Source organism: Callospermophilus lateralis, chromosome 2 (assembly GCF_048772815.1).
Source record: "Callospermophilus lateralis isolate mCalLat2 chromosome 2, mCalLat2.hap1, whole genome shotgun sequence".
NCBI classification, from domain to species: Eukaryota; Metazoa; Chordata; class Mammalia; order Rodentia; family Sciuridae; genus Callospermophilus; species Callospermophilus lateralis.
Window position 1 is genome coordinate 183,055,502 of NC_135306.1, and position 25,755 is coordinate 183,081,256.

The 25,755-nt window shown below is 49.9% G+C and overlaps 1 protein-coding gene across 2 annotated transcripts in view; it reads left to right on the plus strand.

The window, feature by feature from the left end:
* Ldlrad3 (low density lipoprotein receptor class A domain containing 3) overlaps window positions 1-25,755 on the plus strand; it is a 227,644-nt gene that overhangs the window by 107,457 nt on the left and 94,432 nt on the right. The window contains exons 3-5 of one of the 2 annotated variants that reach the window (XM_077108700.1): window positions 1,769-1,894; window positions 8,349-8,456; window positions 13,850-13,984. In XM_077108700.1, the coding sequence (XP_076964815.1) occupies window positions 1,769-1,894; window positions 8,349-8,456; window positions 13,850-13,984 (369 nt within the window). The remainder of the gene's footprint in view (window positions 1-1,768; window positions 1,895-8,348; window positions 8,457-13,849; window positions 13,985-25,755) is intronic. The other variant, XM_077108701.1, reaches the window with a different exon arrangement.

Genomic DNA, 25,755 nt, shown 5'->3' on the forward strand with positions numbered 1-25,755 from the left:
GTTGTTCCCGGTGGAAACAAGGCCACGTGGGTTTTTTTTTTTTTTAAAGAGAGAGGTGAGAGAGAGAGACAGAGAGAATTTTTAATATTTATTTTTTAGTTATCGGCGGACACAACATCTTTGTTTGTATGTGGTGCTGAGGATCGAACCCAGGCTGCACGCATACCAGGCGAGCGCGCTACCGCTTGAGCCACATCCCCAGCCCGGCCACGTGGGTTTTTAAAACCTGGGACACGTCCCAGGCTTTTACATCCTGTTGACTGTGAATCAGCTGCTGCCAAAGTGGGCATGTTACAAAGGGCAGGAACACGGAGGTGATTTAGGGCCTGTTTGTTCCAAAGAAATGGCCCTTCCTTCTGGGAGGACTTGTGGGTCCTGCTTCTAAGACAGGAAGCAAGAGGGCTGCTCAGTGGAGCCTGCTACCTGGACGTGGCCACAGATCCTATCTCAACACCTCCCAATCACCAACCCATGCGGTGAGCACCATTAACAAGAAAGTGCATTACCCCACAGAGCCGTTTGGTTTAGCAGGACACTCCATCAAGCCTGAGTTACAACCGTCTCTGTCCAGACCGTTTATATGGCGGGAAGGCAAGATGAATTTCTTCTTTGGTGGAAAATCACAAACCTTGGGCAGAGAAGCCGTGCCATTGAGTTGATTGGGATCATGGCTTCTTGGAGTCAGGGGTGCCCAGGGCTTCACCCCAGCTCTGTGTGACATTGGGCAAGTCACATATCCTTAGAATGCATCTGTGAAATGGGGATGAGAACTCGACGTCTGTGATGGGGGTCCCCAAGGCCATCCGAGATTCAGCAGTTTTTCTAGGATTCACTTAAACCCCGTGTACAGTCATAGACCTTGACCCTGATCAATTTCGGGGAAGGGATACAAAGCAGAATCCTCAGAGGTGGTGGGGGGGTGGGGTGGGGGTGGAGTGAGGTCCAGAGCAGAGCAGGTCCTGGTCCCTTCCACAGGATGCCTCTGATTCCCTCGCATGGGTCGTGACGTGTGTGAAGGCGCATCAGCGAGTCGGTGCCCAGAGTGTTTATCCTGGACAGCCGCACGAGCCCCTCTAGCCTCACATGTCCCCAGATTCCAGACTCCCAACAGGAAAGCAGGTGTCAGCGCAAACTGTTCCATTGGCACAAACACTGTAGGCACAGGGAGCTACTCTCTTCAGTTAGGGTGGTGGGACCCCTCCCCAAATCCAGGTTCCCAGGCTCCAGCCAGGCAGGAGCACCCTGGCTCGCAGGCCTCTGCGAGGAGGGCCGTGTCCGGGCGTGAGCTCCTCTGCATGCCTTCCCGTTGGGTGGCTGCTGGGGGGATTAGGGGAGATAATCCGGGCACAGCGCTGGGCGTAGGGCCTGGTACAGTGAGCGCTCGCTAAATGTCAACCGTGATTACGCTGACACCCCTGGAAGGAATTTCAGTGGATTCTTCAGCATCTTGAGATGCAAGCTCCAGCCATCACCCACCCATTCACCTAACCCTTCCTCTGTTTGGCACCTGGGGTTGGGTGCCTGGCGGGTGCAGAGGTTGTGTGGGGCAGGATCAGCCCCTCCCTTCCTCGGGGATGCTGTATGTGGGGGTCCGAGCTCGCTGGGCATCCCAGGTGGGGGTGGGGGTGAGCGTCCCCTGGGGACCCCCAGGTAAACCTGCCAGGGCTCACTGCACTTTCAGAGGGGACAGGAGGAAGACGCGGTGGCCTGAGACCTTACCGTGCTGATTGACGTCTCGCTGTTTCTCCGTCTTTTTTCCTCTCTGCAGCAAAAGCTAAGTCCAAGTGCGGCCCCACGTTCTTCCCCTGCGCCAGCGGCGTCCACTGCATCATCGGCCGCTTCCGGTGCAACGGGTTTGAGGACTGTCCTGACGGCAGTGACGAGGAGAACTGCAGTAAGTGCCGAGGACTGAGACCCTGCCATCCCTGACCTTTCCAGCCAGCCAGGTTGTCCCTTCCGGCCACACCATCTCTGTGCTCCCCACCCCGCAGCGGCTCTCCTGCTCCTACCCACAGCCTGTCTTTGCCGCTTCTTCCTGTGTTTATCTGTGAATGCTCAGCTGCAACTTCCCGGGGGGGTGGGGGGGCTTACTGGGGTGCACTGTGCCTGAGCAGTTCCCACACTAGCCCTGCAAACGCAGGTGTCTTGTCCCCAGTGAACAGACGAGGAGCCTTAAGTGAGGAGAGCCCAGACCGCTCACCAGTAGCAGAGCCATTTCCAGGTTCACCCAAACCCTCACCTGATGCACTCTGACTCAGTACCCTGTGACCATGTTCTTGCTTGCTTTCCTTCCTACTTTGAACTCTCTTTAAAATGCTTATTATATGGACCGTGAGAATACGTTGTTGAAAAAATTATGAGTAGGATGACGTTGTTGACTGTGTCTGCCCCGGTTCCTTTTTCCTGTTGTGTAATAGTCCATGATATCAGTATATGGACAGACAGATGTGCACACACAGACAGACATACGCACACACACAGACACACTGTCCCCTCTGCTCTGTCCCTCCTTGCCTCGGGGCAGTCTTGCTGCTGGGCTTGATTTCTTTGGGCCTGGGTACATGCAGGCATTCCTGTTTCCACAGTGACCTTAGACTGCAGCCTCTGTGACCTTCAGGTGTCTCCGCCCCACCTTGAATGTTGTCCTAGCTCTCCGGCAAGTGCTTCGTCCCAGCTCCTGCTGGTCACCCTGGTCACTGTTTCTGCTTCCTTCCCCCTGCCTGTTCCACTGTTTGACCCTCTGTGCCTGTTGTGGGAGCTGAGCAGATTTACACATTTCTTTTCTGGCCTCACGTTTTTAAGCAGTTTGAGGTTTTAGCTAAACTAAGAGGAAAGTGCCGGGGTCCCCTATGCCCCGCCTCCCCCTGGGAGCCTGCCAGGGTCGGCACCCCCACCAGAGTGCATTTGTTACACTTGGTGACACCAAGAGGCCACACGTTGTCACCTCAGTGCATAGGACATGTTAGGGTTCCCTCCCGGTGTCGTCCGCGCTGTGGGTTTGCACAGATGTGCAGTGACACGTATCCACCCCTCTCGCCTCCTGCAGAATCATGCGGTGGCCTAGGAACCCTCGTCTACTGCCCACTCCTCCCTCCCTGTCCACCACCCGCCCACCACTCTCGTAATTTCATAAGATTCTTTTCTTCTGATTATTGTAAAGAAGGTAGGAAATAAAGTGTAACGAAGAAACCAAACGGCCCACGGCCCGTAAGTCAAAGCGAAATGCTTTAATGGGTGAGCAACTTGGTGCCAGTCTATCTTCCCTCTTTCCGCACATGTACAAGTATGTGTGTCTGTACACGTACACACGCATGTACACACTCACTTAGACAACGCACACACACACACACACACACTCTCCTGTAATGTGCTCAGTTGTGATGTGCTCTTCGTTGTGACCGTTTTCTTGTGTTATTCGTTTCTGTCTGAAACATAAGTGTCGGTGACTCAGAGACCATGTGGATGCGCTGATCTTCCCCTGGCCTCTGGTTCTGTTTTAAGTCCCTGGAGCGCAGGCATCTGTCTGCTGTGCTACTTGGGCAGCTTCAGGGAGCTGTCAGTCACGGGGTCCCCTCTTCGTAGGAACACAGGACATTTCCCCCACGTGCCTTCTCCTGGTGCTGCATGTCCTCTCTGGCTCTCAGCTGGCAGAGGCCTGGCACAGCCAGGGGACTGTTGTGTGGGTGGTAGAGTGACTGATCCCGCCTTGGCAGGGAGCACGCGGGTCACTCACGGCAGCTGGAGGTGGGTGTGGGTAGGATCTGCTCGCGGGTGGTTTCCTGGTCTCTCGGCCCAGGTGCTGAGCGCCGGCTTCCCAGGGTGGTTGTTGGTTGTGAGAATTAGACGACCTAGTGTCCGAGAAGGGCTTTGTCTTGTGGCTGGCCCGGAGCCACTGATATAAAAAATAGTGATCTAAAACAAAAGTGCGAGTGGCTAAAGGCAAAACCGTATTATTAGGATTTTGCCTTTGGCTTGGGATCTCCAAGGACATACTTCTTATATATTTTATGCAGTCCTTTAGGAAATGAGGACAGCTTGGCTTCAGCTTCCTACTGTCACGGGATCTTATCATCTAAGCTGGAAGTGATACACACACACACACACACTCACACGTACACACACACGAGATTAATACAGGGGCAATGCAAAGCAGTAAAAAGCTGCACATCCTAATGTGAATATTCAAAAGTGATTGTGTCATCCCGTGCTCCTTGCCATAATTCAGGGCACTGTAAGATTCCCATGTTTGGATATTGCCCTTCAGTTGACCAAGGGAGTCCATTATACCCATTCCAGATCACGAAAGTAGGGATTAAGCCAGCGTTACCCTCCCTTACACCTGTCATTTAAAATTCGTGGTTCTAACTCACTCTTTTGAAGACTGGAAAATAAAAGGAAAGAGTCAGACACTTATCTTTCCTTTCAGTATGAATTCCACCTTCGAGTGACCAGAGAGCAGACTTAAGATTAAGTACATTTTTTTAATGTAAGAATACTAGCTAATAGAGGAGCAGGAGAGTGAGGGTATGAATTTCTGTTTCGTAACCCCTAATGAAGCCTGGATCCAGTTAATGGTCATCAGTGGCTGCGGAGACCCTTGGGTGGAAAATTGATGTGGAGCTTTATGTGATGGATCCGGCTGAAAACCCCTGAAGCCACCTGTCCGTCTTTTCAGACAGCTGTGAACTGATGTCGCACCACTTCAATGGAACGTGGAGACTTGACTGTGGGCTCCTTAGGTTGCGGCTGTCACATTGCCCATCTCCAATCATTCAAGAGAGCCACAAGATGGGGTTTTAATTTTTCACTGTCAAGTTTCCAGGGTATGTTCAGGGCTTCTTGGGAAGAGAATATCGTATTTACCCAGTCGGTTCCCGCTCCGGTTCCTTCCCTCCCTCCCGATGTTCCAAGTCCCCTTCTGGGATCCTTCCCTCTCTGTCTGAAGAACTTCCGTTAGCAGTTCTTTTAAAGCAAGTCTTCTGGCAACAGATGCCCTCAATTTTTCATTCTGATAACATCTTTATTTCACCTTCATTCCCGAAGGATATTTTTATGGTGTTGGAAATTCAGGGTTAATCCTTCTTTTCTCTAAGTACTTCAAACGTGCCTCTTCTTTTTGGCTTCTCTGATTTCCAAAGAGAAATTTGTAGTCATTTGAATTGTTTCCCCAAAGGTTATGCCTTGAAGTATATATTTTTTCTTCTTTTCTCTCTTTGTCTCTAGTTTTCAGCATTTAGATGATGGTGTTGACTGTCTGTGTCACAGGTGTATTCTGTTCAGGGTTTCCTGGGGTTTGTCGTTTGCTGTACTTTGTACATTTTCAACTATTTAATATTTTCTAAACACTGTCCTCTTTTTTCTTTCCTGATGGGATTCTGATGACAACAATGTCGGGTCTTCTGTCACTGTCCCACGAGTCCCTGAGACTCTGTTCATTGTCCGTCATTTTCTTCTTGTTCAGTTTGGATTATTTTGATTCTTTCTTTGGTCCCCTTCTTTGCAGCTTATCCAGTGTTGGATTTGGCTTTAAGTTCAGTCGCTGTATTTTTCCCTTTTGAAATTTCCTCTGGGTTCTTTGGTCTTCTGTTGCTTTGCTGAGACTGTGTTTGTCCATTTGTTTCAAGGGGGTTTGGGATTGCTTGTTAGAGCATTCCTAAAATAGCTGCTTTGAATCCTTCGCCATGGAAGTCTGACGTCTGAGTGTTCTTATCCTGGTTCTCCGTGGGGCGAGTGATTTCAGATTAGATTCTGGGTATTTTGTTTGTTATGTCCGACACTCTGGATCCTGTTTAAATCCCACGGAGAACACTTATATTTTTTGTATTAGTAGGCAAATGACTGGTTGGGTCAAACTGCATGTTTCTACCCTCTGTGGGCTGTGGTTTTAATAGTTTTCAGACTGTTTTTTTGCGGCACTGTTTGGTCTTTCCTGCATGAGCACCCCCAGTTGTCTCTCTGTGAATTAATTCTCAATGACTTTGGTGCACTCATTAGGACCAGATCCACTCTGGTGCAGCTTGGGGAACAGCCTAGGAGTTCAGAAACCTCTTTATGGCATGACTTTCAAGATCCTCTCCTTGTTCTGTCTGGCCCTTTGCAGTTTCTGAGACTCTAAGGACAGTGGGAAGGATGGTAAATTCACCACCATTTTGCTGATAGTTCGAATTTCGGTCTTTTCCCCACTTGGGCTGCTCCAAATCACTCAACAGAGTCTGTAGATAGCTGCTGCCTTCCTTTCAGCCTGGCTTCTAAGGCTGCCTTCAGTAGGAGAGCCAGAGCGAGGTGGGATTCCTGTCTCTGACCTGTCATAGGAATCTCCCAAAAGCCAGTTCTCGCTGCACAAAAAGAGACACAACTAGACGTTATTTGGCTTCTGATGGAAGGCAGCTGGAGCCCACATCACCACTGAGAGGTGCTTCTGCCAACAGCGTCCCAGCTGAGTCTGACTGAGCCTCTAAATCTAACCATTAGTTTATAGGAAACTTAGGGAGAGAGGAACACGGTAATGACCCCATGGGGAGGCACACTGCCAGACGCACCGTGTGGGGAATTCTTCAGGGCCCAATTTCATCCATAAATAAATCCTAAGAAGAAACGTAGAGGAAGGGGGAACCAAGGATTCCAAGAGGCCAGGAGATACATTAACCCTGTGCAGTGTGTGGATCTTGTTTGAATCCTAACTCCAAGTCAACTAAGTGTTTAACAAAATTGCATAATTGGTGATTTTTGAATGGCGGTTGGATATTTGATGATATTAAAGCATTGTTGTTGATTTTTTTAAAGTTTGAAAATGATATTGTGACTATTTTTTTTTAAATCCATATCTTATAGAAATATGTATTGAAGTCTATAAAGATCTGATTACGTGATGTCTGGGTGTGCTTGGAGCCAGTCCCACCAGGGCAGGGAGGGTGATCGAGGGTGGGACAAACAGAACTGTCCGGGAGTTGGTAATTGTGGTAGCCAAGTGATTGGTGCCTGGGGTTCATCAAACCAGCCTCTATTTTTGCATTTGTTTGGAAAAAAATCCCCTAATAAGATGACCCAAGAAACAGAGGAAAGGTAAAGGAGTGGTTCTGTTGGGTGATTTCTTGGCTTCCAGAGTCCCATTAGAGTCTGATTTAACAGCCTTGGGTTTTCCCAGCATTTGCATTTCTTCCTCTCTCAGGAGTAAGGACCAGTGGGACCAGGGTTCTCTTTTGGAGCCTCAGGGTCCTGAGGTTCTCCTCTCCTTTCCCTCCCTACTCCCTTGTGTCTGCCTTCCCTTCTCCATTGTGCTTGGACTTTCCCAACTGGAGTGAGGCCCCAGGTCCACTGCCCCTGTGGCTCTCAGGATCCTCATTGAGGGAGGTCGGCGACTCCAGCTGTGAACCGGGACAGCCCTGTCTGGCGACCGTCGTAGCAAATTCATTCAGGCCGAGCATCCTCTGTTCCTGCTTTGGCAGAGTTATGTCCTGCGACATAACCACCCTGTCCTGCACTGCTCTCTTCCCTGGGGATGAATCTGCCTGGCCCCTGAGCCCAGCAGAAGGGTCTCCCCGGTCTGCCTGTCTTGCTGTTCACAGAGCCCCACGGTGGGTGCTGGCCTAAGTCTGTCCTTGTGCATTTCCTCTTTGCCCCTTAGCTGGACTGGGTGGTCTGGGAATCTCCATGGGGAAAACGCTTCCTGCCAGTGCTCCCCAGCCGTGTCATTGAGTCTCCTTTGGTGACCTGCTTCTTGGGGGAACCTCCCTGGTTTGCCAGGGCTGGCTTGGATCATCCTGTGGCTTGTTCCCCCGCACAACCCGAGCCTTCCTCAAGCAAAGGGCACCTGGAGAGGGGGGCCTGCCTTGACCCCCTTGTGAGAAATGACTTCTGCACTCTGCACCCTGTGCCTGTCTGTCCTCTGCTCTCAGCACTGTTGGTCTTCTGTCTTCCCTGCTGGATTGGCAGCCGTGAGATGGTACTTTGTTCCCAGCCGAGCACGCTGCAGCCTCAGCCTTAGCAGGTGATAGATGACGTACAATAAATAGGACTTCCCCTGCTGTATCTCCATGTCCTATTGACTGGACTCCCCGTCTGGAATGGAAGCTTTTTAAGGACAGAGATTGGGTTGTGCTTTATCTCCAAAGCTTAGTAGAGTGCTTTGTTTTAAGGAAATAGTCGATACGTGACTGTTGAATAAACAAGTAACTAGTCAAATGAAGGGCTGAGGAAGACAGGCTGACTGGGGCAGCCTCCCTTCCCCACCGCAGTCAGGGTATATTCTTAAACTAGGGACATCTGAACCCTCTGCTGTGTGCCGGGGTGCGCCCAGAGTGGGTTTGGCCTTACATTGCTCACTAACCCCAGCTCCTGCCTTCTTTCAGATTCTCATCTTCTTTCCACAATCTCTGTGCCAGACACCACGCAAGATGCTGCAGGGATGACAGAGATGGGTCAGACACAGACCCTGACATCCTTGAGCTTATACTCAAGTAAGAGATCCAAAAATACTCATCTCCTCCGATGATAAAGTGGAGTTGACAGAGGGGAGCGCCGTGGGAATCAGGGATGGGACCCATTCTTTTCCTCTGGGCTCCTTAGTGGGGGTGGTTGAAGGAAATGAGCTTAGGAGGGTGGGTACCATTTAAAACACAGTCCCATGGGGTGTTCCGGGCGAGGGCCCAGGTGAGTCTGGGAGATGTGCACGCTGCCCAGGCCACATGAATCACCTGTGCACTTATTGAGCACCTCCGTGTATGCCTTTCCATATGCTTCATGCAGATGAATTCGTTGTGGGCAGGTGGTGGTATCACCCCCCTTTCAGATATATGGAGACATGGAAAGGTGAAGCAACTTGTCATGGTCACATAGTTAGTAAGTGATAAATTGGGATCTCAACCCAGGGTCTGAACTCTTAACCACCACCCTAATGCACATTAATAATGATAATAAGCACGTAGCGAGCACCTATTCTGGGTGCCTTGACCCTCGGCACCCTCTAGGTGCCACATCTCCATCCTGGAGAAGATGAAAGCTTGGTGTAGCACCTTCGTCCCCAGTCGTGTGGTTTGCAGGGCACTGGGGGCTGGGGAGATGAGCTCCCCAGGGAGGCCAGGATTACCCATTGAGTGGTGGTCAACCATAGGACAGGGGGACAGGTGGGAATTGGGGGGATGGTGACAAGGAGTTTTCTATTTGTGTGGTGAAAGAGGACTTCTTAAGTCCTGCCGGAGACAGATTGCCTCATTTCCTGTCTTGAAGCCGCTCAGCTGCTTTTGGGTGACCACAGTGGTCCCTTGGCCCGCTCCTTTAGATGTGGTCCAAGTAGACGCGCCAGTTTAATGAACCGCTAAGCGGTTCCCTTAACTCACGCCTCCCTCCGTCATGGCAGAGAGAGACACGTTCTCTTTCCTGCATATTGTGGGTTGGAAAATAGACCATTAGAGCCCTGTATTTCTTGTGCTAATAATACCCAAGGAGCTTTGGAGCCTACAATTGAGTAAGTTGACTCCACAGACTATTTTCTCCACCTCCAGTGAAATAAATACTATAAGATAACAGTGTTCCTCTCCCTAGTTAACTGAGTAAAATGATACATTTTTTTTGTTTCAAGGAGTGCGTAGTAAGCCATTCTTTGCAAGGACAAAGAAAACATAAACCTTTGGAGCACACTAAATATTACTAGAGATCCTGGGCCATAACACCCAATAGTACGCAGGGTCTCCTTTTTGTTTGTTGAGCAGTGACTGTTTGCAGGTTCTGGGACAGTCCCCATGGGCTGCAGAAACCTCTGAGCCTTGAGTCCAGGTCACCAAAGCCTCCAGCATTGGTCCATGTGAACTGGTGCTGCAGTCTAACTAAGTCTGTCAATAGCTGCAGAGGACACTTGAAGTGTCTGGGGTCTGTGGGGGACATCTGCCACTCTGGTTAGGTGACTCGAAGCATTGTGCCTTTGAATCCTGTCATTGACCAGAATCTCTTGTCCATGTCTGCCTTTTTTGGTAGCAGCTCAGGGTCACCCTTAGGAACAGTCATTGTTTAGACTAGGCTCTGACGCAGGGGCTGGGGGAGAGGAGGGAGGGGATTGCCTTTGGCTCCTTTGTAGAACTTTCCAGTCTCTTTGGAAGCTGTGCTAGGCTTTTGGAATTCTTGGGTTGTCTTTTTAAGGTTTTATGTCCCCTCCCAGGTTGTCAGCTTTATTTTTTCTTGCTGTCCGTTTGTCTGCAGGGTGGGCAGGAGCCTCCCCTCTCCCTTCTCATCGGCTTTGTCCTTGGGAACTGGGGATGAAGCTTGGCAGGACCTGGGTCAATGGAGAATCAATAGGTGCTGCGGGAGGTGGAGTTGGAGCCCTCTCTGTGAACTCCTGGCAGTTGGAAGGCGTGAACCTGGCTGTGCAGGTTTTGACGGGAGCCCTCCTTGCTAGCTTACTGCTGGGGTGGGGGTGTACTTCTCTGCCTTCTCTCCCCCTCAGTTCCTCTGCCCTGCAGCAGGGTGGGGAACAGGGCTCACGTCTTAGGGCTTTGTGTGGCCTGTGGAGTCACAGAGGAGAGACCCAGGAAGGAGCTCAGGAGTGGCTCTTTACAAGTGTGCACCCCCTCTTTTGTCAGAGATGCTGAGGCAGTTGTTGGTGGACAAGAGGAAAGGGGACCAAGGGAACAGAAAGCCACTGTCACAGAAAAGATGAGACTCATGAGCACCTGTATTCCCAACACCCGGTTCCAAGCAACATGCTGTGGGTTGCCTTCTTTGCTTCAGATTAAAAAAAAAAAAAAAAAAATGTTACCAAATATAATTAGAAGTCTGCAGCGGGTCCCTCTCAGATTCATCCTAGTCCCTTCTCTCCAGAGGCATCCACTGCCCTGAACCTGATGGTGGTTTTGGTCATATGAGTTTGCATTGATTCACTGTATGTCTTTCTGTCTTTCCATAACAAATGACATTTTTATTTTTTGCACAGGTAACTTCACATAAATGATACAGCACTATACATATTATACTCACTGCTTTCCCCCACTGACTTTTATGTTTATGAGGTTTATCCACCGTGACCAGTTCATGTCATTTTTCACTGTGGTACAACAGTGGTTGACATACTATGCACCCTGGACCAAATTTGGCCTATTGTCTGTGTTTGTCAATAAAGTTTTATTGGAACGTGGCCCTTTGTTTATGAATTATCTGTGGCTGCTTTACACTCCAGTGACCAAGTTGAGTCATTAGAACAGAAACACATCAGTGGCTAGCAAAATTTAAAATATTTACCATCTGTCCCTTTACAGAAAAAGAGCCACCTCAGGCTTTCACTATCCTCTTGTATAGCGCACCACATTGTCTCTGTTCTCTTATTGATGAACATTTGGGTCATTTCTCATTTTTTGTTTTACAAATAATGGCTTCAGCAAACATCTTTGTTCTGTTGTCTGTAGAGTGTATAAGAGCCAGAAGTGAAATTACCAGGTCATAGGGTATACGCACCTTAAAATTTACCAAATCGCTCTGCAAGGTGGTCCTACCAGTTTGCACTCCTGCTCGGAATCCATAAGACTTCCTCTTCGCCCACAACCTTTAGTGTAAGCCCTTAAATGGGTTCTGTGTCACGCATGTGAAGTGCCACTTCATTACTGGTGACAGTACACACCATTTGCCATTCTTCTTACTGAATCCTTTGCCCATTTTCCTATTGAGTGGTCCTTTACTTTCTGATTAAGAGAGTTCTTCACATGTTCTGGCTACTAGTCCTTGTGGTCACATGCATTCAAACCAGTCTGTGACTTGGTTTTCCAATGTACATGTATAAATACATACACATAGGTAGTATGTATGTACACATATGAACACACACACACACACACACACACACACACACACACACACGACTTTTTTCCTTGGGGGAAGCTCATGCGGTTGAAAGGGTCTAAGGCTGAAGGGAAAGTGAGTTAGTTGATAACGAGTCTGGGCTTGGCACTAGGGTATTAACGCAGTCTTGATGGCTTACCTTGGAGTGATTGGGTGCCTTCCTAGGGCTGTTCTTGAATGAGCCGCTTTTTCCTGATTCCTTGGCCACATAAATGTGACCTACAAGGTCTCAGCGATGCTGAAGGTCACCTTGGTGGTGCTGATGGGCAGAAGGCTTTGGAGTGCTGCCTTGGACCAAAACCCAACATGATCTGTGGTTCTGTGTTTCTCCATTTGGGTTTTGGCTGAAGTCAGACATTGGTTTCAGCCATTCTCTGGCCCACAGCAATTTCATAATCCAATCTTCCATTTTCAAGTTGAACTTTGGTTATTTGGCTTTACACTGGCTGAGCATCCTCTAAACCCAGAGCTCTGGCTTCCCCCATCCTCTGCTTCCTCTGACCTTCCAAATTAAACTTCCTAGGTTGAACATTAAAAAAAAAAAATAAATAGAGCCTGCAGGCCTTTAGCTGACCCAGCCCCATGAACTCCACCAGGTCCTGGTAGCTACGATCTGTGTGTGACCCAACAGCAGCTCAGTGGAGCTCCCAGCAGAGAGATTGCAGCTGCCACCTCACACTTGGGGGATCTTGCAAGGGGCACTGGTGCTGACAGCCTGAGCCCATAGCAATTCCTGAGCTGGGCCTGGCATCCGCTCTAGGCTGGTCTCGCCACATGCAGTTCAGGTTCAGTTCACCACCTGAGGTCCAGACTGAACCCTCTTCATCATTACCACTTTCTCCTCCTGTGGGAGGCCACACCCTGTGTGTCCAGGACACACATAACTAGGGGGTGCTGCCTGCCAGTCTTGGCCCTCTGTGTCTTCTCATAGAAATCACATGATGCTAAATTAACGCTGTAGCAGTGTGAGAGCCACGGGCCTGGGACTGGTGCAGTCACACAGGGCCAGTGTTTAGGCCAGGAGGGTGCCACGCCTGCTCTTATACTCTGTGCTTGCTGTCATGAATGGTTTTAATGATTTTTGAACAGCAGACCCCATATTTTCAATTTGCTCTGGATCCGTCCCATGATGTAGCCAGTCCTGTCCACCGACAAAGCAACCAGAGCTCGGAGAGGCGAAGGGATGTACCCAGGATTGCACAGTGAATAAGGTCATTTCCACGTGACTCCTCTGATTGAAACAGAGCCCTGGAGTGAGCCTCGTGAGGAATGGGAACACGAGGTGTCCTGTGCTGCAGAGATACTGTCTGCCTGTGCACATTTGCTTATGCGTTATTAAGTAATTATATGTTGACCTCACACTGACCATTTGCCACCCTTTAGCTTGAAAGCAGGGCTCAGAGCTGTCATTTTCTTTTCTTTTTGTGAAAGTCCCTAGAACAGGGGAGCCTTTTGGAGGAGCTTTTTGGAAATGGCCACTGACCCACTGGGTCTGTGGATTTTTTTTTTTTTTTGGTGGCAAAGACTCAAGACCAGGAGTTTACATTCGTAAGTCATAAAGAATAAATGAGGAATTAACAGGCTGGTCCACAGTGAGGGAGCCAGAAGGATCCTGCTAGCGCTTGGGCGTGATCATGTGATCTCTGACCTTTGACCTCTGACCTGACTCAGTTACTTTTTTCAGCTTTTCTCCCTGAGTCTCCTGGCACTGACTGGTCCACTCTCAAGTTCCCAGGGAGAAGTCCATGGATCCAGGTTTTGCCCTAGATTCAGCAGGCTGCAGGCCAGCCTAGGGGTTGACCATTCAGGGGGAGCTGCTGAATGGTCATTCAGACCACTTTGGTGTGGTCACAGGCAGCAGCACGGTGACCTGGGGGAAGGGACGCTTGCAAGGTGGCAGAGTGAGTCTTGTCCTGGCCTGGCCTTCCACGGGCAGGATGAGCTCGCGGCTGGCGGGGGGAGGTTCTGGGGTCGCAGGGGGTGGGACTCGCTGGCCTCCCTGGTGACCAGCCCTCTTTTCCCTTCAAAGCCGCCAACCCCCTGCTCTGCTCCACCGCCCGCTACCACTGCAGGAACGGCCTCTGCATCGACAAGAGCTTCCTCTGCGACGGGCAGAACAACTGTCAGGACAACAGTGACGAGGAGAGCTGCGAGAGTTCCCAAGGTAGGAGTCGCTGGAGCACTGGGCAGTGGACCCCGCCGCGCAGCATGGCCGTCACTGAGGCACGGGAGGAAGGACCCCACGCCTGCCTCCAAACACAGTGTGGGTGGCTCTTACGCGTGGCCCCCCAGCCCTGGGGCGGGTAGGTGCGTGTGCCTGGGTCTTGACCACGCCGCGCCCACCGTTCTGCATTTGGTATTCTTCATCGTTCATTGTCCCTCACACCTTTCCTCCTCAGAATTGCAGCTGGCCCCAGCTGCAGGGCACACCCTCGTGTCCCTGTGCTGTGGTTTCTAAGTCACTGCATTGTTGGGCCATGCGATCCCTTTCTTTCCATTGGATTATTTCTGTAGGGTGGATTCTGCAGGATGGGTCGCCTGTGCAGGTCGTGGCCACCTCTCACCACGCAGCTGTTGGATTTTTGTTTCTTCAGTTGACGTTGGCATCACTCGCACCTGTCAGTTTTCCTGTTGTATCACAGACATTTGCTGTTGCTTTTTTTTTTTTTCCATTTTACTAGTCCCTGAAGGAGAGCCTCCCCGAATGCTCTGATTTGCGTTTCTGTGATGACGAGCTGAGCTGAGCTAACGTCCCCACTGCCTTGTGTTTGTTTACTACTTTGTTTCCTCTTGTGTAAATTGCCGGTGCACATCGAGGCTTTTGATTTCAGAGCTGTGTCATAGCAACGGAAGGATGCATGCAGCTGTGTTAGGGAACCTGGGAGGCACACAGTGGGGTGAGGCCACGGCCTCCACTAAGACTGACCGGCACCTTTCTTTACTTCTGACTCTTGTTCAGTAAACATTCTGTAATGACTAGAAGAGACAAGGTAAAATAGTATCTGCATAGACTTGGCCAGGATCTGTGCCGGGAACAGCTCAGGAGGTGAGTGCTGGTAGAGTGGGAAGCCTCTGATTGTCTTTGCCTGGAAAAGCCCTTCCCGGGTCTTCCCTTCCCAGTGGTTTTCTCCAAATGCAACCCTCAGTCCAGCCACCCCATTCGGGGGTGGGTGGGAGGGAGGGAACTTTGGAAATGCGCGTGCTGGGGTCCCATTCCCGACCATCTGAATCCACCCTTGGGGGTGGGTCCAGCCATCTCTGTTTCATTTAACAAATGTTCCAGATGATTCTAAAGCACACTAAGTCTGAGAGCCAGTGTTCTACGTGAACCTTAGAATGGATTTTAATTTTGCCATTTGTCTAGGGATTTCTAAACTTCTGGGTATTGCTAGTCTTGAGACACAAGTCACATTTTTATAAAATGAAATCAAAACAGAGGCCAAAGTAGAGCCAGGGATGGATCCCAAATGGGAACCAACATCACCAAGTCAAGACGTATCAGCATGGACGGGAGGGACTAGGTCAGTGGAAATTACCTTTTCTAAATTCTGCTTCTTTTTCCTTATTACCTTCTCACAAACATGAGGTTCATAGAAAAAGCTGGTGGTACCTAGAACTTGCACCTAGGAAGCCCAGCCCTTAACAGATGTTTAACGTCGAGCAACCCTTCCTTCCTTAGGGTCTCAGCCTTGTGCCTCTGTACCCAAATGACATCCCCTTAGACGACAAGCTCTGGGTTGGTGCCCTCCTTAGGCAGTTGGTAAGGTCCTTAGGTGCGGCCAGTATACCAGCCTCCACTCCAGGTGGCCCCGTGGAAAGCATCAGCATTGGCTATTCAGGAACACTGGCTGTGACCTTGAACTCTACAGAACTTACCTAGTGGCATGGTGTCCTGCACACCAGGGGTTCAGTAAATGCTGAGGAATAGAAAAGACTTCTCTTACCCTCACCCTGTTAATGTGCACACGGTGGAATCCACAGCACAGACATCGCTAAGTCATGTGAGTTAAAGTATTCATAACTTATTAAAATAATAATGTTGTGATCATTGTTTCAGTCGAGTAGAAGCTTCTTCCGTTCCTTCAGTGGGAGTCTGCCCCTCAGTGAGCACAAGACACCAGTCTTGGGTCTGCAGTCCCCTGGCCAGCCTGCAGTTCTGCGTCCCTCATATGGAGTATACATCTCCATGCTCCGAGTGTGACTCTAGTATTTAAGGCTGTGCTTTGGGCGGACATGGTAGCCTCTGAATGCAAAGCTGCCTGCTACTCTTGCTACTTGAACAAAGGAGTGTGGGAAAATCTGACCCATGCTGGGCTTTTGAGAGACCAAACTCCATGCCGTGTTTTCCTGAAGAGTCTCAGAGGCGTCTGGTTTGGACAGAACACAGTCTCGTGCCACGTGGAATTGTCAGACCTTACGCTACACCAGGTACTCCCCACTCAGAACCGCTGCACAGGAGCTCATTTAATCCAAATATGTCCTAATTGCTTCCTGTGGGCTTCTAAGGCCTTGAAAAATGCATCTTTGCTTTCAGTTGATGTGGGAAAAGAAAATTACATTTTATAATATTTATTTTGAGGAGGTGGAGAAAACGGGTCTCCAGACAAGGAGATATGGTGCTTGAAATGCCTTTTCTCTAACTCGGGTGAAAAGGGAGACATTCCACCCTACAGTGAGCCTCTCTTCTGTTGCCCTCTTTATCTTTGGCCTTGACAGCCAAGGATGTGCTCCGTAAGGACTCGGAACTGGGATGGGCCTGAGAAGGCACAGCTCTGTGGTCTTAGCCTTCCTGTGGGGCAGACTGGACACCAAGGAACACGGGGGTGGGACTGGCTTTTCACGGGGACTTCAATGATTGGAAAGATCTCTGTTTGCAAGACATTTTGAAATCTGTGCCTGTGCAGCAGGTTCACTCTGGCTTTTCTGCTGCTCCAGAACTCTCCCTGGGAGGTGCACACCTGAGATTTAGCAGGGGGTGTCGTGCACATGTTGGGTGTGAGTGCCACTCAGGTGTCCTTAAAAATGTCCCTGAATGTGGCAGTAGCTTCCAGTGATCCCCATCTCTTGATATCTATACCCTGGTATAACCCCATCCCTGTGAATGTGATCTGGACCTGCATTGTGTGTGTGCATGCGTGTGTGTGCGTGTGTGTGTGTGTGTGTGTGGGTGTGTGAGATAATACCCATTACATAGAATTGATTCCCATAACACAGTCCAGTAGCGTTAAGTACATTCACATGGCTGTGCACCTCATCTCCAGAACTTTCTGACATTTTGCATCTCTGAAACCCTGAACCCATTAAACAACAACTCCCCATGACCCTTCTCCCCCGCCCTGGCAGCCACCGTTCTGCTTCCTGTCATGATGAATTTGGTAATTCTAGCGAAGTATCTCATATTGGTGGAATCAGATGGTGTTTGTCACTTTGCAACCAGCTCGGCTCACTTAGCATAATGTCCTCGAGGCTCATCCATATTGCACACGTCACCATTCCCTTCCTTTTTAAGACTGAGTACTACTCCACTGTGTGGACATGCCGCATTTTGTTTCTCCGCTCATTGACAAATGAACACTTACTTGGATTGCTTCCATCCTTTGACTGCTGGGAACAATGCTGCTGTGAACATGGGTGTGCAAATTAGGATTCACTTTCAACAAAGAAAAATGAAACAAAGACGATGAGTTGTCAGTTCCAGGGTTTGGTTACCAAGGCTGACATCCTTTCCACTGTTGTCTCCTGCTGTCTCTCTTGCTTTCGCTGGTGGAAGCCTACTGCCCTGTTGTGAGTGCCCTCTCAGAGGCCCTTGTGGAGCTGGGGCCTGCCAGCAGCCCCCTGGGTAAGGCTGGAGGTGAATCTGTCCCTGGTCAAATCCCTGCAGCCCATATTGGCATCTCGGTTGTAATCTTGCCAGAGACCCTGAGCCAGGGACAGGCCCCTTGTGGATTTCAGACCCATTTTGGAAACTGTCAGACAACGTAAGTTCTGTTTGTTAAACCTCGAAGATGTGGGGTAATCTTTGTGTGCAGCATTCGTTAACTAACCCCCAAAACCTTTCTCAGGGGCCTCAGTTCTCACAGTCCCCGGGAGCTTCTGAGGACTCTGGTCAGGAGTGGGTCAGCCCTCCAGGAGAAGACCAGGCAGGGGTTTATATCACATGCTGGGGACACAGATGTCAGGTGCCTGTCTCCACATTCAACTTGTGTTTTTGTATTCCATTGTCACCAAGTGCCTCTGAGGGTCGCAGCTCTTACGGCCTCCAATTTCTGGACGAAGAACTGAGGAACACTGAGGGTTTTCCCTGGGCAAGTCCACTCAGCAAGCCAGCGGTAGGTGCAGGTTGGGAACTCGAGTCATCTGAGGTGAGAAGGATGCTCTTCATCGTCCCATGATGGCACTGACTTGCCACCAACCTGGGCTCAGGGCTCCAGGAGATCTGCCAGGCTCTTGCGGCTGGTGTTGGAGGGGAAGCGGAGCGCGAAGGGGGCAGGTTGGCCCCTTCCTCCTCACGGGTTCCCTTAGCAAAAGAATAATGCACCCTCCACATTCCTATCACGTGGTGGTGGGGCCATGCTAGGAAGGTGACCTCTTCAGAAAAGCCCCCAGTGCTAAGGAGGTGGCAGAACATTTTGGCAGTCGGGCTGCGGTTTCTTTATCTTTCTTGCTGTGTCCTGGTGATAAGGCTTCGGGAGGATTTGGAAGGCTGGCTGTGAGGTTTGGCACCTCCCCAGGAGCGGACAGTGACGGCTTTGTTCTGCTTCTTCTGCAAAGTGTGTGTGAGACAGGAGAGAGTTTTGGAGAGCATGCATTAGGGTGGGTGTTTTTTTTTTTTTTTTTTTTGGTTAGTGGGGAGGTAACAAGCAGGTGCCTGCCATGTGCCGGGCCCTGTGCTGCAGGAGTGGGTAGAAGCCACCTTGTCCCCTTGTTGAATGGTGTTCCTCCCTCCCAGCATTCATACGCTGAGATTCTAATCCACTCGACCCCAGATTGTACCGTGTTTGGGACCTTGTTGGTTGTAGATGTCAAGATGAGTTCATGCAAGAGAAGGGTGGGCCTTTTGTCTCCTAGGACCAGTGTGTGCATATAATGTGACATTTGGACACAGTCATGTCATACATGTCACAACAGCCCTGAAACAGGAATCAGTAGAGGCAGTAGCCCTCAGTACTCACCCCCACTTCTGCTTCCCAGGGGCCTTGGACTCCATCCTCCTATCCTAACCTCCCATCTGACCTAAATTAGCCAGTGACCACCCTAGTGTCTTGCTGGGGCCTGGACTTACAGTGAATAGTCAGCTGGTAGAATTCATGGGAAGGGTCCCTGTGGCTGCAGGGCAGAGGGGTCACCTATTCTGGCCACCACTGCTAACTCTGGACTCTGCCCTTCACCCACTGCAGCCAGGAGCAGGTGGTATGTGGCTCATGGAGGGAACCCTCCTGCAGTTAATGCTGGAATCTGTAGAAATCTAGAACTGTTCCTTCCCCCGGGCCACCCCTCTCCTCCACCACGCGGGGATGGATTCTTATTCTCAGTTCTTCATGCAGTCCCTCTGCCCTGTGGCCCGACAGACAGGCCGGAGGAAACACCCCTGTCCCATGGATCCCGGGTTTGCTTTGACCAGTGGCATATTGGCAGAGGTGATAGGATCAGGGTCTGGAAATGTGCTCACCACATTGGGTGGGCTCTTGCACTTGGGTGATGTGTCCCAAGAAGACTCTGCTCTGCAGAGCCACTGGTTCCAGGAGAACGTGGTGGCAGGTGGGCCAAACCCAAACCCACCCCACAGCCCACGATGTGTCCCCACCGAGGCCAGCAGAGATACAGCCACCCCGCAGATCCATGAGAAAACAATATATCTTTGCTGAAATTTTAGGGTATGTTTCTTAGGTAGCAAAAACTAATATTGGATCCTCAGGAAATGTCTGCATGGCTGTGTTGTATTTAATAGATATCTATTGATTGCTGCTATAAGCTAGGCCCTATTCCCGGGAGATATGGGGACATGACCAAATTTTGTTAAACCTTAAGGTATCACTGACAAATAGATTTGTTACAGGGTAACCTACACTCTAGCTGTGATCTTACCACTTCAAATGGATGTCATTTGAATAAATTATGTATGGTAAAAGATCAATGAAGTGATTTTTTTAGGAGTTAAAAGAAAAAGATGCCGAGTATAAGGTCCACTGTTATTTTATGTTTTGCTGAGAAAGAAACGATGCTGACCATTCAGTTGTGAAACGCTATTGACTCCAAGATGCATCCCGGTTTCTAAATGTTCAAAAATGTGAAAAGACATGCCTCTTAGAATTAGAGAGTGGTCCCAGGGAGCAAGACAGGCGTGGTGTCTGCAGGAAGGACAGGCATGGCTCACCAGTGTGGAGAAGGTGTTGCAGAGCAAACTCGGGATGCTCCAGAGGCAGAGGGTAGGGCCACCTGTAGGGAGAGAGCAATGGCGAACTTTAATCCAGAAGATGGGAGGAGCGGACTGGTCAGGCGAGGGGGCGAGGTTGGGCGGAAGACCCTCCACGCAGAGGGGACGGCAGTGAGCAGGCCCAGAGGCAAGAAGCAGTGAGGTGCATTTGAAGAGCAGAGGTCCACGTGGCCACCCTGCAGATGTCAAAACAACCACAGCTGGATGGTAGCTGAGCAGTAAAAGCAGATTTTCTGTAGAGAAACCACTGCAGTCCTGTGTTAGCCGGTTTTCTTGTTGCTGTCATCAACATACCCAACAAGAACAATTTAGAGGAGGAAACGTTTAGTTTGGCTCATGGTTTCAGAGGTTCCGTTCACGGTCGGCCGACTCTGTTGCTCTGGGCCTGCGGTGAGGCAGCCCATCATGGCCAGAAGGCCTGCTGGAGGAATGCTACTCAGCTTACAGCGGCCAGGAAGCAGAGAGTGTGAGGAAGGGGGCGCAGGGGAGATGCACCCCCAGGGACCCACCTCCTGTAGCCATGCCCCACCTGCCTATAGTTACCACCCGGTTAGTCCATTCAAACTAGGATGAACTGATGAGGTTATAGTGGTCACAATCCAATCACTGCACCCACCTCTGAAAATTCCTGCATTAACACAGGGATTTGGGGGGACAGCTCCTATCTAAACCATAACAAGTAGGAGAGAAAGGACCTGAGTACAGGGGTCCCTTGATATCCACAGGGGATTGGTGCAGAACCCTGCAAGGATACCAAAATCTGCAGGTGTGTGCATCCTTCTTTAAAAACGGTGTAGTATTTGCATATAACCTGTCCCCCTCCTCTCATATACCTCTCATCATCTCTACATTACTTAGGTTACCTAACTCAGTGCAGATGCTGCACCAACAGTTGTTACTCTCCGTTGCTTAGGGAAGAACGACAAGAAAAATGTCTACTGTGTTCAGTATGGATGCAATTTTTTTCAAGTATTTTTAATCCTTGGTTGATGGGATCCACAGGCGTGGAACCCACGGGTATAGGAGACTCGTGTAGAACCAGGCTCAACTCCAGATACGACAGGCAGCGTGGGAATGTACGTCCCAGGAGTGGGGTTGGGCTCTGAGGGTGGCAGATAACTAGGAGGAACCGTCAGGGGTCAGGGGGATTCTGGCTCAGTGAATCTAACAGGGGTCTTGCTGAAGTCAGGCTGGAATGATCAGTGGTCCCCTGGGGGATGGTAAGGATGAGGAACTGGGGGAGAGCTGCAGGGTGGTAGGTAGGGATGGGGCCCTGCTAATCTGGCTCAGCAGGAGGCTTGCTAGAATTGGACTGTGGAGAGAGGAACATGGAAGCCCAAATGTCTGGGCCCAGCTGAGAAGAGAGTCCAGAAGAAGAGAGCCTCCGCTGACTTTGGTCATGGAGAGAAACTCTGTCACGGACAGGAAGGGAGAAGCCTGGGAGTGGACCACAGAGACCCGACTGTGGACTGGTGGCCCAGGAGACCCCACGGAAGACTTGGGCAGTGGGAAGTTATGGAAAAAAAATACAGAAAAGCCATGAGAACGGGAACCGCCAAGCCAGGGCTTTGGGAAGTATTTGAGGGTAGAATTGCCAGGATTGGGTGATAGGTGGGAAATGGGTAGCAGGGGCAAATCGCAGTGCGGACACTCATCTTGTGGAACTGGAAGATCTGCTGAGTTACTTTCCAGCCGCTCTTGCTGTTCGCTCTGCTGCTGTGAGCCCCCCACTAGCCTGTGTAATTGAGAGTAAAAAGAGCTTATGCTTTTGGAATAGACCTTTGCTTTCTGTTGCCAAACAGATCCAAGTGACTGAGCAGCTACAGATAATTTCTACAGAAATCACAGAGAGCATTTGACGGGGGAAGTGCCGGCTTTTCAACTAGCACTATTTTTTGTGTGTGTGTGTGTGTGTTTGTTTTGTTTTGTTTTTCCCCTATCTGTGGATAGAAAGGAGCTTTATGTAAACACACAGTCTGTGTTTAGGGGATCCAACCAAACATGTCACAACCTGGAATTTGCTGGGTGGTAAATATTTACCACGAGACTTGTGGTCCCCCACTGATGTCAGGATCTTCCTTAGAGGAGACATAGAAAAGAATTGTCACCCTTAAAGAACTCACTTACTTTTACTTAGAGTAAAACTGCTGGAGGTCCATTTAACAGGAGGAATGGGAAGGCCCTTTTTTTTTTTTTTTTCCTGCTCTACATTTAAGAATTTGAAAGCCCAGCTGGGCCAGGAAAGGAAAAAAAAAGTGCCGACTTCATTGGAAGGAACCCAAGGCGATTGGGAGAAGCTGATTGCTGTCTTTCTGTACCCGTGGGGTTTTCTTCATAGTGATTGAGTGTTCGCATCCAGAAACTTCCTTCTCTTTAACCACTGCAGCAGGAGTTTGAAGATTTCTGAAATGCCCCCTCATTTACAAGCGAATCAGAATGATTCTACATTCATGGAAATAATTGCTTCCTGGGCTCCTGCCCACCATAGTAATCTGCAGAGCTGTTATCTTTGGTTTCCCCTGTTCCTGGCTTGTACAGATCATCCTTTCTCTTTCTGCCTCCTGGTCCCTGCCTCCCCTGGGGAACGCACAGTCCGGGCTGGTCAACTGGCAGAGCAGACGGATCCCAGGGCAGTGGGGTCAGGGTGGGGTTCGCCATCTCTCTTGAGAGTCTCATCTGCAAATTTTCAGTGCCTGGGACTGCTGGGCTGTGCTGCTTGATCATGCAGGGACATTTGCCTGCCCACGGACGGACTGTTTATGGCTCTCATCTCCCTGTCCCCCTCCAAAACACTTATGCTGTCTTGACCCTTTCTGAGATTCGTTCTTGTCATTTGCAGCATGTCTGTTACCGCCCCATCCCACCTCCGTACTGAAGAATTGCAAAGCATTGGCTCTGATCTGATCAAAGTTGCTCACCGTCTTGCAAGGGAGACACATAACACCCTACTGATAATTAACCCAACATGTGATCAATGCTGTAATAGAGGAATGAGCAGCTTGCTGTGGGAGCATGGGGCAGGCAAAGAGATGACAGTTTTTTCCTAGGGCGATATGGCAAGGCTTCAGAGAAATGAAATCTCTGCCCAGTCATTAAGGATAAATAAAAAAATGGACTCCCATGGAAGCACGGGACCAGGCATCTAGCCAGAGGGAACCGTGTGTTCAAAAACAAGTTCTATATGACTGGAGCAAAGTATGCATTTGTATGTGGGGTGGTGGGGGGCTCAGGGAGACGCGAAACCTTTGGGCTACCTCGAGGCTGACTTCTGGAGGACCCTCCCCATGTGCTCTCCTGGGAAGGTGGAGCCAGGGGAAATGAGATGGGGGGGGGCATGTGGTCTTTGCATACAGTGAGACTTTCTGATTATCTGTGGATATTACTGAGCTCAGCTGTTCCACTGGCTGAATGAGCCTGGGGTTGAGAGATCCTATGCATCCCTCTGCTTGAGAATATTTTGATCCCCGTGGGCTGAAGAACCTTCTTTTTCTGCCTTCAGTGAGTGGCTGGGAAAACTGTCTCGGTTATGCAATCTAGTAAATTCTCCCAGTTTGGCAATAGACAGTTTTGTGGTCTGTGAACAGTGGAAATGTGCTCTTTGTTGCATGTGACAGTCTTGTCACATCCCCGACATGCTCTCAGCAGCCCTTTCTTATTCTCACCTTGTTTCTGGAAACCAAACAGGTTATCAGTCTGATTAATCTTTGCTTCTTTTTTGTGGGATGCCACAAAATGGCACTTCCCCACGGTCTTCTTCAATGAATTATCCTCCTTGAGATCTTGGGCCCTTTGTAATATGCATCTTGCTCAAATTTGCCTCTGTGGGTCGGCTTGAATTGAAGGTCTCGTTTTTTTTGCAGAGCAAATTGCTAGGTGCTGAAAATCCAAGAGAATTCCCAGGAGCTGCTCCGTTCTCCAGGGGTTACTTTCATTTGTTATCATTATTATTATTTGTGGTTCTGGATATCAAACCCAGATGCACACATCCCTAGTCCTTTTTTATTTTTAATTTTGAGACACGATCTCACTAAGTTGTCCAGACCGGCCTCAAACTTGAGATCCTCCCGCCTCGGCCTCCCCTGTCACCGGGATGCCAGGTGTGTGCCTCTGTGCCTGATTTATTTTTCATTTGTAGAGGAAGACCGGAAATACACAGCCACCCTTTTGACATAACCAACTTGAAAAACATAGAATAAAACCTCCTCTGAAAGTGTAGGTTCACGTCCCGCACGTCCCGTGTGCCAAGGTACATTAGGTATGTGGTATTTGCCGTCTTGTCCTCAGGAACTTTCAGACCACGTTCTCCACTCAGGACATTTGGAAGCAGCAGCCCTCCACTCTCCAAGACCCCCACAACCACCTCAGCCACCGTGGACCCAATCACCAGGGACGGGGCACCTGACCCAAGTCCCATCAGTTCATCGGCCGGCCAGCAGCCAGTCAGAGTGTCTCCGAAACAGAACACTGAGAGCTAACCCGACATCAGATGGCTAAACAGACCCTTATGTGGGGGTAGGGCACAGCCATGAGGAAGTCACCGTTGGGACAAGTGGAAGCCAGAGTGGGGAGTGCTGGTCTACCTAGGCAGCGGTGAGAGGCCAGAGGTGGTGGTCCTTTCCCCACTCCCAAGAGAGGTGGAGAGGGTATTTGCTGCCCAAGACCCAGCCTAGTGTCTTTCCATGTGGCCCAACATCTCTGCCTTTCAGTGAGGCCTCTGTGTTCTAGGGGAATCCTTTCCTTTCACTTAAAGTGACATGAGTGGGTGCCAGTCATTCATGGAATCAAGGCAGACCTGAATTGTGTCCCCCAGACAAACAAGAGGGAGTGGGCAGACAGAGGAAAGGTCCAGAAAAGACATGTGTGTGCATGTTCTTTGGAGAACCTATGGGGTCTGGTTTCTGGGGCTTCGCCCATGATTCTTTCTAACTTGGGTTCTTCGTTTGGGAAGACTTGAGGTGACCCCTGAACTCCACATTAGTTAGGATATAGGCTAAGCTGCTGTAACAAAGAGACCCCATCATATAATAGCTAAAGTAAGATGGAAGTTATAGCTTAAATAAGTGCCTTTCATAAGACAGTCTCTCAGATGAAATACCCCAAAGACGAGCAGCCTAGATCAGTGGGGCTCTCTGACCTAATCAGGGCTCCCAAGCCTGTTCTAGTAGTTAAAGGTCCCAGACCCCAGAAAAGAAGAAAGAAGGGCAGGTTCATCTGGAAGAGGGTGAACCCAGAGTCACATCTATCACTTTTACTCCTGATTTAGTGACCTGAACCTAGTTTCATGACCACACCTCGCTGCAATGGAGGCTGAGAGATGTATTCTTTCTCTTCGTGGAGACTCCCATGCCTAGCCCAGGCTCTGGGGTTTATATTGTGGAAAGATGGGATGGATACTGGACCGAGTTAGCCACAGCCTCTGCCATGTGCCCTTTGAACTATGCAAATAGTTTATGCCAATGGAGCGTCCACAGACTTCTAGGAGAATTGTTGCTGTTCAGAGT